The sequence below is a fragment of the Capricornis sumatraensis genome, chromosome 8 (assembly GCF_032405125.1).
Source record: "Capricornis sumatraensis isolate serow.1 chromosome 8, serow.2, whole genome shotgun sequence".
Classification (NCBI taxonomy): Eukaryota; Metazoa; Chordata; class Mammalia; order Artiodactyla; family Bovidae; genus Capricornis; species Capricornis sumatraensis.
Genome location: NC_091076.1, coordinates 76,865,307 through 76,879,369, shown reverse-complemented (window position 1 = coordinate 76,879,369; position 14,063 = coordinate 76,865,307). Strand labels below are relative to the sequence as shown.

The following is a 14,063-nucleotide window of genomic DNA, read 5'->3' as shown; positions in this document are numbered from 1 at the left end:
ATCCTCTTCTCTGAGTGCAGCCCTCTGTTCCTCTGAAAAAGCCATTTCCACACAAGCAATTCCCCCTCCCTTGTATAGCGGTCCCCAGGTACTAATTGGCATTCTGCTAATTAGCCTCATTGTCAGCACTAAGTGCCTCTTTCCCTGCGGGACCATTATCTCATTAACTGTGGGGTGGAGGCAGCAGCTGCCCTGGGACTGGGCTGGGGTAGGTGGGCTTCTGCTTCATACCATCTGTTGGTCTATCTGCTCTGCCCTCATTGGTCATGGCGTTTCTTGAATGGAGACCCCCATAGGGCAGGGAAAAGAGCAGTGAGGTTGCAGTCAGAAGAGTTGGCTCTAGACCCAGGATGAAGAGAAGAAATCCAGCTTCCCAAGATGGGTGGGAGGATCTGAGGGTGGTTGTGTCTGTGCAAAATATCCATCCCCCAGGGATCCAAAATTTGTCTTATTTTTAATACTTTTAACTTTTTTTTCCCCTCCCAATATTTATTTGGCACATGGGATCTTTGCTGTGGCATCGCAACTCTTTGCTGCCACGTGTGGGAGGGATCGAGTTCCCTGACCAAGGATTGAACCCTGGCCCCCTGCATTGGGAGCATGGAGTCTTAGCCACTGGGCCATGGGGGAAATTTATATTTTAACTTTTCTTGATGCCCGATTCAGGGCTTCCTCCACCACATTACCTCTTTTTAAATTATTATGGACAGTTTCATATGTACATAAAATTAGAGAATAGGGGATGGTGACCCCTTAGGTGCCCATGCATCAATACTCCAGCTTCAATAATTATCATCATGGGGACTTCCTTTGTGGTCCAGTGGTTAGCAATCGGCCTTGCAATGCAGGGGACATGGATTGGATTCCTGGTGGGGAACTAAGATTCCCCATGCTGTGAAGCAACTAAGAAAGATGACACAACAAAGACCTGAGGCAGCCAGATAAATAAATAAATATTAAGGAAAAAAATCATCACATGGGGCCAATCTTGTTTCTCCAGTCTTCTCCAGACAATCTTGTCTTCCCCAGGCCCAGATTCCATTGCCTCTTGAGGTTTGGCTGGCCATATAGCCTACCCTACTCCCTCCCCACCCCCACCCCCCCACCCCATACTGTGATCTTCATTTGGTCATTCACTGATTAGGTATCTCTTTATTAAACACAGCCTAAGAGTAAAGTGAAAGTGTTAGTTGTTCAGTCATATCTGACTCTTTGCGATCCCACAGACTATTGCCTCCCAGGCTCTTCTGTCCAAGAGATTCTCTAGGCAAAAATACTGGAGTGCGTTGCCATTCCCTTCTGCAGGGGATCTTCCCAACACAGAGGCTGAACCCAGGTCTCCTGCACTGCAGGTAGATTCTTTACTGTCTGAGCCACCAGAACAAGACCATGGGGTAGCAGGGAAAAAACACAGAATTTAAAGTTAGTGCTTTGTGAAAGTCATTCATCTCTCTGAGGCTCAATTTACTAATGTCTTACTCTTAGGCATTAGTAAATTTACTGAGAGCTTCATACATACCAAGTGCTTCACACATTTAATTTTATTTTTTTCTAACCTCCCTGTTATTATCCCTATTTTACAGTGATAGAATTGAGCCTCAGAGGGATGAATGACTTGCACAAAGCACTAACTTTAAATTCTGTGTTTTTTCCTACTATCCCATGGTCTTGTGTTTGAGTTACTACCCAGTGCCTACCCAGATACAGAGGCTTCATTCACATACATGTTACTAAACCTCTAGTGGGTGCCAGGCCCTGGGTTGAACAAGGCTGACATAATTCTTACCTTTAAGGAGATTCAACATTTTACAGTTCAAGGTATTAAAAGTTACCATGGGTTGAAGCCTGGTGGCTAAAACAGAAGAGCCAAACTCAGTCTCAGGGGGTGAAGGAAGGCTTTGTGGAGGAAGTAATTTAGACATGAAGGGCAAAGCAAAAGGCACTGAAAATGGGCATGGTCAGAATATTCCAGAGAGAAGTGGCAAGTGCAAAGGCTGGAGGAGGGTCTGTTGAGTTCTGGAAACTGCATGGAGAGGATTTCCATATGGCTAGAGTGTGTGAGGTTGAATGGTGGAGTACTGAAAAAGAGGGCTAGAGAAGCAGACAGAATCTTGAAGGATCATGACTGCCACACTTCAGACTCAAAAGACAGGAGTCAGCGAAGGATCTTAACAGGAGAGTGACGTGAGATTTGAGTGAGTTTTAGAAAAACCAGGCACTATGAGCATGGAGAATTGACCTTAAAGAGGTCAGGCAAGAAGATCAAGTAGGAGGCTAATAAGAGTATTGAAGGTGAGTGATGACTGTGGCTTGGACAAGGACAAATGCAAGGTAAACAGAAGAGGGGGAAGGTGGGGGAGCGAGACTGGATGTGCATCTGAATGTGAAAAGAAGAGTCCAGAAAGGAGAGTGTCTGTCCCTTTCCAAGGACTTCTCATTTAAACTCTCAGAGAAGGCAATGGCACCCCACTCCAGTACTCTTGCCTGGAAAATCCCATGGATGGAGGAGCCCGGAAGGCTGCAGTCCATAGGGTCGCTGAGGGTCGGACATGACTGAGCGACTTCACTTTCACTTTCATGCATTGGAGAAGGAAATGGCAACCCACTCCAGTGTTCTTGCCTGGAGAATCCCAGGGACGGGGGAGCCTGGTGGGCTGCCATCTATGGGGTCGCACAGAGTTGGACACGATTGAAGTGACTTAGCAGCAGCAGCAGCAGTAAAAAGTGAAAGTGTTAGTCTCTTAATTGTAGTTCAGTTGTTGTGACCCCATGGACTTGTAGCCCGTCAGGCTCCTCTGTACATGGAATTCTCCAAGCAAGAACACTGAAGCCATTCCCTTCTTCAGGGGAGATTCCTGACCCAGGGGTCAAACTCAGGTCTCCTGCATTGCAGAAAGAGTCTTCACCGTCTAATGCAAGAGACACAGGTTTGACCTCTGGTACAGAAAGATCCCCTGGAGAAGAAAATGGCAACCCACTCTAGTATTCTTGCTTGGGAAATCCCATTGTTAGAAGAGCTTGGCAGGCTACAGTCCACCAGTTCGCAAAGAGTTGGACACTACTGAGATTAAACAACGACAACAACAACAAAGTAATGTTTACATTAAGGCTGGAGGTGGGGTCTTGCAGAAATACTATCACTGTTACAAGTGATCTCAAAGATCAAGCAGCCTTCTCTTTCAAATTTGCAAAGAAAGAAAGGCCCAGAGAAGCAAAGCAACTTGCTCAAGGTCACACAGCATGTCAGTGTCAGAACATGACTCCTTGTTCTTTATATAGCATTACCCAGCCTCCAGTGAAGCTAATGGCTGGGGGGTCTATGCCAACATGCCTAGACCTAAGGTGACCCAAGCCAGACTTGAAGGGGGTCAACATAGATTCTTACTGCTCCCCTCCACCTCTCCCTGCCACCCCTCCTCCACGCACAGCTCCAGTGATCAATTAGTAATTGTGGAAGCAGTTCTGTTGTGCCGAACAAGAGGTGCAGAGACAAAGGCCTGCAGTAGGATTTCCTATCCTCAGATCTTAGGATCCTCAACACTTCCCACTGCAGTCGGGGAAGGGGTAAGGGGCAGTCACGAGGCAGCCAGTCCCCCCTCCACTCCCCAGCCCCCAGACGGTTTCTCCAGCCAAGTTCTCACGAAGACGCCCCTCCCTCAGCGGCTCCACTGTTGCTATGGCAATTAGGTGGGTGGACAGCCCATCCTATCTAGAGGCCACCCAGCCCTCGCGTGGGGAGTTACCATAACAACCCCCCGAGTAATAGAGGGGGTTGGGTCCCACCCCCCTTCCCCCGCAAATAGAGAGGTGGGTGGTTTGATTGGCAGCTGGGCACACGAAAGAGGAGGGAAAAGGAAGGAAAGGCGTCAAAGGAGAGCTCAGAAGGAAATGGGGGAGAGAAAGCGCAAAAAACAGGGGAAGGGAAGGAAACGGGAATGCGCACGCGCGCCAGCTGGTGGGCGCGCTCGGCGGCCGCCTCGGCCGCCGCCCACTTCTTTCACGCCAGGCTCGCGCGGCCCCTCAGTCCTCGCGCGCGCCTTTCGCTCCCTCTCCTGCGCCTGCGCGCAGGTGTCGGCGCCGAGGGGGAGGGGGAACCCGGCGCGCCCGCGTCACGTTCCTTCTTCCACCCTCCGGGTGCGCGGCCACTCTGCGCCTGCGCAGGAGAGGCGGGCGGCTCGGGTTGCAGGCTCTGGGGCGAGAGCTCCTGTCAGTCGGTGGGTCGGTCCTCCCGCCGGCCCTCCCCCTCCCCGTTCTACGGGGGAGGCGCGGTGGAGCCCGCCCCCAGGATCCCCCGATGGGGGAGAAGCGGCGACGGCGGCAGCGGAATAACCGAGCCGGAGCGTGAGCGGCCCCGGGGCCCCGTTCCCGGTGGAGGCCATGGGCGACCCAGCCCCCGCCCGCAGCCTGGACGACATCGACCTGTCCGCCCTGCGGGTGAGCGCGCCGCCCCCCCAGCCTCGCCCGGTTCCCGTCCCCGCCGCTGGAGAGCGGGTGGCCGCACGCCTCGCGAGCTCCCCGGGCGCCGGGTCCCCCGCGGCGACCCCCGCCCTCCGCTCCCCTTCGCTCTCCACGCGCTGCAGATTCTGGGAGCCAGCTCGGTCCCCGCCCTGGGGTGCCCCGCCCCCATTCCTCTCTCCTCCTCTACCTTTACTCAGCTTCCGGACCCCTTCCTTCCAGGTGTTTGCGGGTCACCCTCCAGTTCCCCTGAACCTGCAGTATCTTCACCGTGGTGCCCCTTCCTGGCCCCTGATCCCCTTTGGGGCCTCTTTCCCCCTCGTTGCTCCTCTGTCTTCTTCCCCCGCCTCCTGTTTCCCGGCTCCTCGAATTTTGACTTTGCCACTGCCTCGCCAGCCTCCCCCTCATCACCCTCTCTCCTCCTCGCCCAGCCCTGAATTGCATCTCTTCGCCGGCCGGCACTTCAGCCTCCCCTCTCGGGCCGCACACCTCCTACCGCCGCCCTCACCCGGCTGCTCGGCTCCCGCCCGCCCCGGTGCCTTCGTCCGCATTTCAGGTGCAGCAGTCCAGCACCAGGCATTTCCGGTCTCAGGGTCCCCCGCATACTACATTACCAACTCTGCAGCAGAGCTGTGGGGCTGGGAGGAAAGTCAAGTGCACCAGGGGAGGAGGGGACGCGTTTCTGGTCTTCAGAAACTCTGGCCTGGGCTGGGAAGAGGATGTTTACAGGTCTGTACACACACGAACACATGCAGCATGTGGTCTTTCGGGTTTGGAAAAGCTTAGGTATTCATGGCTTTGCTGGAAGGCCGGGGAGGCGACGGAGATCTCTCCAGGGAGGGGCTCATTAGAAAAGGGATCAGAGGGGAACAACTGCAGCAGGAATTTCTTGGAAATACCTATTCGTTGTCCCTCCTGGGGCCCTTGCACGTCCTCATTTGGGAGCTTTCAGCAGCATTTACCTGTTTTTCTTCAGCAGGGAGCCCTGGCACTGAGTGATTTCAAGGTGAAGACTCCAGCCTGTCCCCCAGGGGGTGTTTTTGTCCTGTGTCCTTCATGCTCTCTCAACAGGCCAGGGTGTTTGGGGAGAGCAGGATTTCCCATCTCTGGGTTGGGTGCTCCGGAGGCCCCTATTGAAATGTCTTCTGGTTTTTGAGTTGGCCGGGGAATGTGGCCAGTAGCTGGAAAAGGCGGTCAGCCACACAGGTGCCCCGGATATGACTGGAGGGGAGAGGGGAATTGAAGAGAGCAGAGTCATGTCGTTAATTGGGTTTCTCTAGGTGACACAGTTTTTCTTGCCATTCAGGTCATAATTTGTTTGGTGAAACGTTGGGCTAGGAGACCTGACTTGCTTCAGATAAGGTGATGAGTTGCTGAGGAGGGAGATGGAAGATTGAATTTCTCTCTCTTTCTCTCTCTGTGTGTATGTGCGTTTAGGGGAAGAGGGTCTGAAGGCTTTGGGAGGGAGAGTCTTTATCAGTTTAAACTGTGATTCTCAAGTCAGGCCAGCTGGGGTATAAGATGGAAATCCAGGCTCCCCTTAGTGTACTATCTACAGGATGAGTCCCCACCTTGCCTTCCCACCTTGGTTGTTGATTAACTCTCGCTGCAGGTTCCTGTTGCTGAGGTAACTTAAATATAATAAAAACAGGTGGGTCCAAACCATGATCTTTGGCTTAAACCTTGTGGGGCTCTGCCTGGGCTTCTCTTTTCCTTTAGCCTCTTCTGCTAGTTTGGCCTGGATCCTCGGCCTGGGATTTCCAGCAATTCTGCAGACACCCTATGACCTTGGATGTGGTATTTCCCTTCTTAACTTCTCTACTTTTGAAGCAGTGTTGGCCTCTTTCCTCAATCATCTCCTGCCCTATTCTCCTCTCCTTCCCTTCAGAGAGGCCCTTGACCTGCTCCCAGTGCTTATGGTCTTTCCTGCCTCGGGCATTTTAAGAAAGCATCCCTCTTCCGCCACCACCAGCCCAGTACTCCAGGGTTTGGGGGGGGGGGGGGCGGGAGGGGAGCACTTCTTTTGAAATAGGACTGCAGAAGGCCTGTTGGACTTTTCTCAGGGAAGGACCTGTCCCCTCTGCCCCACCTCAGAGAGCCCCTGTGTAACAGCTGGGCTCAGTCATCTCTTGTTCTGTTCTTGTCTGTCGAGAAATGGCAACCTGGAGAATTAGCAGAAAAGTGTTTCTCTAAACTGGGGAGGGGGATTGGAGAGGAGCATATTCAGCATTTATTAGCCAGCCTCACAGAGTCCAAGTTGTTTTTCTTCTCTTGTTTCAAGATAAGGCTTAGCTTTCAGGTGCTGATGAGAGTAATAGGCTGATATTAGGAAAGATTGAATGGCACTATCTCTTAGCCATGGGTGGGGAGGTGGGTAGACCTGCCACTTTGTGACCACAGGCACGCTTGACCTCTTTAAGGCTCCATCTGTCTTCTGGCCCAGTAGTGTGCGGTTGTGTTCCTAAGTTCAAGTCCCCGCTTTCTCACTTATGAGTAACCATGGCCTTTCTTCCCTGGTTGGCTGCAGATTCTGCCAAGAGCCTCACCTTCGAATTCTCCGTTTGCTCACCTGTATAGTGGTGCTGGTACTGAACTCCGAGTTACTGAGGACTGGGTGAAATACTGCATATTAAGTACTTAGTCCAGTTCCTGGCACATCATGACCATATGATTGCCCTTATTGTTAATTGTTATCAGGTGACAATCAGAGAAGGCTTCTGGCACAAGTGTATCTAGAATAGCACTCCTGCCCCTGCTTCATTTTTGTATAAATTTTTATATAGCATCCCTCAGTCTGCTTGCTTTTATTTTGTAGTCTTTATCACCAGCTGACATGTGCTTATCAACCCTGACTAAAATCTAAGTTCAGTGAAAGCTGGGATTTTGACTGTTCTGTTCAGTTTTGCATCCTCAGGGCCTATAACAGTGTTTTGCACGTGAGGGGGTCTCAACTGTTGAATAAATGCGTGTCCTAACAAGTGAAAGCTCTTAGCTCTAAGCTCTGCTTGGAGAAAGCATTCAATAAACATCATGCTGGTTAGGCTTTCTCTTGCCTTTTGTATACACACAATTAAGAATATATCTTTTCTGAGTTTTTTTGGAATGAGACCTCGTCTGGTGGTAAACAGAGCTCTGGAAACCTCCATCTGAGCCTTGAAGTAAAGTTAGGATCTTCCAAGAGAAAAAAAATGGGCCTCTTATTTCAGACCCTCTCTGTGTCCAAGTTTGGTTATATTCCAGAAGAATCTTCTGACTGGGAACTCCTGGCTTCTCACAGAGCAGAAGTATCAGTGGAAGTGGATGGGACAAGGAGGGAGCAGACCCTGGGCTGACCTCTTTCCTTTTGTGTTGCTCCTCGTGGTTTACCCGCTTCACAAACCGAGCAGCTTCTCTTTACTGTCCGGCCAGCTGGAAGTTTTAGACTGCAGTGTCCTTGGAACCGTGGGGCTGCGCTTAGTGTGTGTTGAAATAACACCATGGCCCACAGGCAGGAGGGACTTGTTGCCGGGCAGTCGTGCTGACGGAGATGTTCTTACTCTAACAGTCTTGTGTTGTTGTGTCCCTTCTCTGGAGGAGCCTCTTCCCCTTCCTTTTCTCTTCGCGAGGCTGTGGAGCCAGCACCACTTGGAGGGCTGGCAGTTCTGGGCATGTGTTTCTAGGCCGCTGAGCAACCGCTGCACTCTGATGTGCTGGCTGTCCAAATGTTGATGACAGATGCCTCAGGCCAGGGCTGGACTGGCTGATCTCCTGCGCAGAAGCAGGGGCTTTGAGTGGGGACTTTTTCCTAGAGAACTGCAGGTGAGGGTGGGGCTCTTGGGGGAACTAGTGGCACTTGGAGTGAAGTGAAAAGCTGCTTTGGCCAGAGGCTGGAAGGAAGGTAGCAGAGAACTTTGCTAGAACGAGATGTTCACCCATCTCCCAAGCTAGGAAGGAGACATCGCCACCTTTTGTGCCGCGGGTAGGACAGAGCCCTTGCCCTTTGTGACCCACAGAGGGGAGGGTCTTTGGAGAAGTGAGGTTTTCACAGTTAAGAGAACAGTAAGAGGGTCAGCAAGAGAGCTGGCCTGCCTACCACCACCAGCTTCTCCCAGGAGCTCAGTTCACAATAAAATTCTAATTTCAGATCTGGCCTCCATTCCTTTCCACTCTAAACTGTGTGCCTAAAATGAGACAACAGCTTGGGTAGGTTGAGTGTCCTTGCCTGTCATCCTGGGGACAAGATAGCAGGAAGTGTGCAGCCGCCCTTTACGAACTTGTACTTTGGCCTTGGTTAATAAATAAGGAATGTGGTGACCTCTCAACCCAGGAACATAAAACAGCTCTGGGACTGCAGAGCATCTCCAGAAGCCGTTTGAGAGTCTGCGCAACTGATCTTTCTGTCTCCAAAGTTGTACCAGAGAGAGTTACCTGTAACATCCTTTTCTGCATCAGTCAAGTCACCAAGCATTGTTGGTCTACTATATTGAGAATCACGTTCTAGATACTACAGGAAGGATATAATAATGTGATGATACCATTCTAAGCCATTTAATCAGAGCTCTGGGAGCTTCCACCTAAGCAATGTCTTTGCAGGCTGAGGCTCCCCCCCAGTCCCCTCACACATATCCCCTACCCTCTGCAATTTTTAAACTGTTTCTGCCTTCCTCTATCTTAGAACCCTCAGGGTCAGGAAGTTTTTGTTAACTCTGCTGTGACTCGTACTCATTTTCTGTTTTCTGTCTGTAGTGGTCAGTCATCTTGAAATCTGATATCCAGTCTTTCCCCCTCCTCCAGCACTCAGTTTACACTCACAACTCCCTCAGTTTTTTCTTCAGTAGGCTGAAGAAATAGAACAGAAAGCGATCAAGTTAATAAGTCAAGTCTCAAAGCATTTCTCAAATGCCTACAGAATATAGGAAGATACAAAAATATGACTTGGGAGAAGCCCTCGTTCATTCTTTTCTCTCTCTTGTTTTCCCTGGCCTTTTCCTCCTAAGCAGCCAGTCCTTGACTTCAGTCTGGGATTCTTCCATCTACAGGATACTCCCCAAGAGGGTGATTGAAAAGATGTTTGAGGTTTTTTGTTCTTAATATGGATAGGAGATGGTGGAGAAGAGAATAAAGGGATGGAATTATGGTGACCAGGAAGCCCCTGGAGATTTTGCCCAGTGACCAGACGGCCAAGGATGTACTTGCTAAAGGTAGGATTTCCTGTTCTCCTTGAGGAAAGAACTAGAACTAGGCATGAAGATACAGTGACATGCAAGATAGACATGGTTTTCCTATGTTCTAGTAGTGGGGAGAGACATTCATAAAACAGTCATATGTATATCTCTCTATATATAATCACATGAACAGAAAATTGCAAGCCATGATAAGGACTGTAGCAGAAAACTTCAGCAAGCCATGAGAGTACATAACAGGAATTGTTTTTACTTTTTACAAGACAGAAATATTTGGTTGGTTGGTTGAGAGACAAATCACCTGTCAGAAAACCAAGCTGACAGTGCCACAGAAAGCTTAGCTAGAGGTGAGCCAGCAGGTAGAGTGTGGTAATAACGCGAACTGGGAGACCCTGGAATGGGGCCATTCTTAGGGTGGGGGTTTAGGTCAACAGTTAACCACGGGACAGGCGCTTGAGGATGGGGTGAAAACTCCAGGCTCATTTCCAAAAGGATTTTTTCTGAATCTTCCTATGAGAGAGGAAAAAAAGTTTGTCTCTTTCAAAGGATAAGGGTATGTATGTGGAAGGAGCATATGACTCTTATTTTTATTTAGTGGGGGGATGGTCTCAGTACTGGGTGTGTGCGAATTCACATGTCGCTCTGCAGAGGGTGACTGCGTGTGCTTGTTGTGTTAAGTGAGTGTATGAGGGAGCGGGTGTACCACTAGATGGTACAGCCCTTTTATATCAGGGGTGCCCAACCTCCGGATCTACTGTCTGATGACCTAATATGGACCTGATGGAATAATAGTAGAAATAAAGCGCACAACAAATGTAATGCACTTGAATCATCCTGAAACCATCCCCCACTTATCAGTCCTTGGGAAAATTGTCTGCCACAAAACCGGTCCCTCGTTCCAAAAAGGTTGGGGACTGCTGTTTTGTATCGTATTTATGTATGTAAGATACACAACATGTTTTGATAGACATAGGCATAGTGAAATGATAACTGCAGTCCAGCTAATTAACATTTTCATCTCCTTACACCTATGTGTGTGTGTGTGTGTGACTTGATGTCATTGGCCCCGAGTAGTGGGTAGGGTTGGAAGATAGGTAAATCTCACAGGAATAAGCACGAGCAGGCCCAGCCTTGGAGTTAGCTTCCATGGTCAGTGGGATTCTGCCTAACGCTAGGTGGATACTGTATGTATAAACAGGTCTCTCTCGATTTACACTGAACAAGTCAAGGATGAGTGTGGTGTGTCGGGAAGTGTTACCAATTTTGCACAGAGAACCACAGTCTTGGGTTTCTTGGAGGAGCCAGACTCCAGGAGCGGCTGAAATGTCAGGAGGGTGGGGCGGGCTGCCAGAAGTGTGTGTTGGCCCAGCCCGTGGTGTGGAGAGAGGGATGGGTGGAAGACATGGAAACTCTGCCTGCAGCAAGAGGAATGCTGCAGGTTGGTAAGGGAGCAGCCGAGAAGACCTTGGACCGAGGAGGGAAGTCTGTGTCCTCACAGTGGGAGAGTCTTTGCAGCCAAGGGTGACAGGTGAAGCTTCTGTAGTCACAGCCAGGAGCTGCCCCCTCAGAGCCTGTGACGAAGTCTGTGCCTGTGGTGGTGAATCTGCTCTGCCTTTCGGAGGAGAAGGGCCTCTTGAAAGGAGGCCCATGGCAGTGGGTCTTCTGAGGGAAAAGGGAAATCTTCTCCCACCCTCTTCCACCAAAACCATCCAGGATAGGATCTGAAGGGCCGGAATTGCCGAGTTGCTCCTAGACCACAGGCTTGGAGGAATTTTCTTTCAGCAGTGGTCTCTGCAGGGACACACTGAGGATCAGTAGGGCCGAGTGAGGAAGTTTCCACCTCCTTCCAGTCACCTCGGTGTTCACTTTCCCCACAAAACCTCCCCTGACCGTGCCAGCCCTCACTGGTCACCTTCTCACGGACCTTGTAATTTAGCATTTGAATATGTATCACCCCTACTAAATCGTATTTCATCGTCTTGTTTTTCCTTTCACTTCCTTAACTATAGGAACCATAATCCACACTTTCTGTTGAGCCTCACAGTGCATATAGAGTACACAGCAGGGTTCAGTACTTATTCCCTTGATAAGCGATCAGGAGCCAAGCATTCTTGTCGCTTTCCCACCGGAGTGCCTCGTATGTGCTGGGCGCCATGTGACACAAAATAGCATAGTTCCTGACTAAGTGCTTCCCAACCCAGGGGGGCACTGCTCTGCTGGGAGTGTTTGGAAATGTTGGGGAGGGAGGTTTCATTATCAGTTTGTCTCGGAAGCACTAACAACCTTAAATATTAATATGTGGGGATCAAGGCTGTGAACCACCTGGCGATGACCGGAGAACACACTGAAGAATTATTTTCCCACCCACCTGGTCGATAAGGCCTCTTGTGAACCTATTATGGATGTGGGAAATGTCAGGGGAAGGACTGGACAAGTTTCTCCCGTGAAGTCAGAAGTCAATCCTAAGCTCCCTCCTTTCCTTCTCTCTGGGCAGAGAGAGGAATATAGGCTGTAAATTACTCGTGCGCATGGCACGAAGCTCTTCTCAGCTTGGATCTGTCTGCCAGCACACCTCCGGAGGTAAAATGGGCCAGCTCCAAAGCCAGACTGCAAGGAAGACGATTTTCATGTTCTTTCTTCACCGCCCACCCACTCTCTCTTTCAAGGCATATTTGTAAGAGAGTGGCTGAAAAGCATGTCATACTTGGTCTTCAGTTCTGAGCAGCCTAGGAGAGAGTCTTCAAGAAAAGATTCAGACAGACTTTGTCTTGTAATAACCTGTAATGGAAAATAATCTAAGTATATATATATAATTGAATCACTCTGCTGCTATAAGCCAGAAATTGACAGTTTTGTAATTTGGCTCTAATTCTATTGAAACAGAACAGCTGGACATGGGGTGCCCTAAAATCTGAGCAGCAGGGAGGCGAGAGGAGGAGGTAGGTGTTAGGTCCCATTGTGAGAGAGGAGGCTGGTGCAGGGGTCTTTGCATCCTAAGGTCGGCCCCATGGAGCCAGAGGTGTGCTGAGGGAGTGTCGTTCCTCAGTCTGCGGGGGAGTGACTAGAGGGAAGACCGCTGGGCTAGTGTCTCCTTTGGAGAAGGACAGAGCCCTGGGGGTGAGTGAGGGGCTGGGAGCAGAGTGGCTGGTGGGGATGCATGAATGTCGCGGGGCCACCATCACTTCTTGCTATCCGAATCTGACTTGAGGGGGCAAAACTGATGGGCTCTTGGTCTAGTCTAGCTTAAGGTTTGGAGAAGTTGGGGAAAGTCCCTCTCACCTTCACGATGTCCTTCTTCACCATGGAAACTACCTTCAATCCCAGAGAGCAGGGTTGGGAGGACAGACAACACGTGGTTCAGAGGTTGGCCAGTCCCTGTGTCCCTTCAGACCTTTAGGAAGCCCTCTTTTTCTCTCTTTCTTCAGTTTGGAATGAAAACTGCTCTGATACAGGTCATTTATACTTTAATGTGGATTCATTTCAGAAGGGGTTCTGGAGTAGAATAGGGAAAATAATGAATAGTTGCTATGCAGTTCCCTCCTCGTATAATCTCATTATTCCTCACAGTAACCCTTTGAAGTGGGATATTTTCCTTATGTTTCAAGATGAAGAGACCAAGGCTTACAGAACTTGGAAATTAAATAACGTGCCTGAGGACAGCCACTAAGCAGCAGGTCGCAGAGTTGGGCTCAGGTCTGACTCAACCCAGAACCTGAGCCCGTGTGCCCCTGCACTGGTGGAGGCCTGCGTCCAGGTGTCAGGCGTCTCTGGGGCATATTGAGGGGAGGGCGCCCTGCCACTGACATTCTGGACTGTGTGCCTTGAGCAGTATTGTTTTCCACTTGCTTTAATCATGGACGTGTGGCCTGTGGAAAACAGGCTTTGTGGGCTCCCTCGGGACAATGTAACACTGTCCATAAAATGTCTGCGGTGAAGAATTGTATTAGGAAACTTTGAAACATGGCCTGTTTCATGGTTTGGAGGCAGCCTGTAAGAGCAGTGGTCACCGCCTCTAAGAGGTCACCGTTTATATCTGTGTCTTGGCAGTGGACAGGTTTTAATCACGTGGGAGCATTTTTTGAGACGAGAGGATGACTCTACTTACTTATTTAGTAAATGACTTAGATTTTTTTTTAATATTTAATTGTTTGGCTGCAGCGGGTCTGAGTTGTGGTGCTCAGGATCTCTGTTGCGTCATGTGGGATCTTTCGTTGCTCATATGGACTGTAGTTGTGGCACAGGGACTTAGTTGCCCCGCACATGTGGGATCTTAGTTCCCCAACCAGGCATCGAACATGTGTCCCCTGCATTGGCAGGCAGATGGGTAACCACTGGACCACCAGGGAAGTAAAAAAAAAATAGTAAATGACCTCAGCCTGAGCCATTGGAACTGCTGGTGGGTTGGTGTTGATGGGCACATGCTGAGAATACAAAGATCCAGGGGCC

At 50.1% G+C, this 14,063-nt stretch overlaps 1 protein-coding gene across 4 annotated transcripts in view; it reads left to right on the top strand.

Moving 5' to 3' along the window:
- Positions 1 to 4,180: 4,180 nt before the first annotated feature.
- MINK1 (misshapen like kinase 1) overlaps positions 4,181 to 14,063 on the top strand; it is a 46,303-nt gene continuing 36,420 nt past the window's right edge. For all 4 annotated transcript variants that reach the window (XM_068978769.1, XM_068978768.1, XM_068978770.1 and 1 more), the window contains exon 1: positions 4,181 to 4,434. In XM_068978769.1, the coding sequence (XP_068834870.1) occupies positions 4,378 to 4,434 (57 nt within the window). In that variant the 5' untranslated portion in view covers positions 4,181 to 4,377. The remainder of the gene's footprint in view (positions 4,435 to 14,063) is intronic.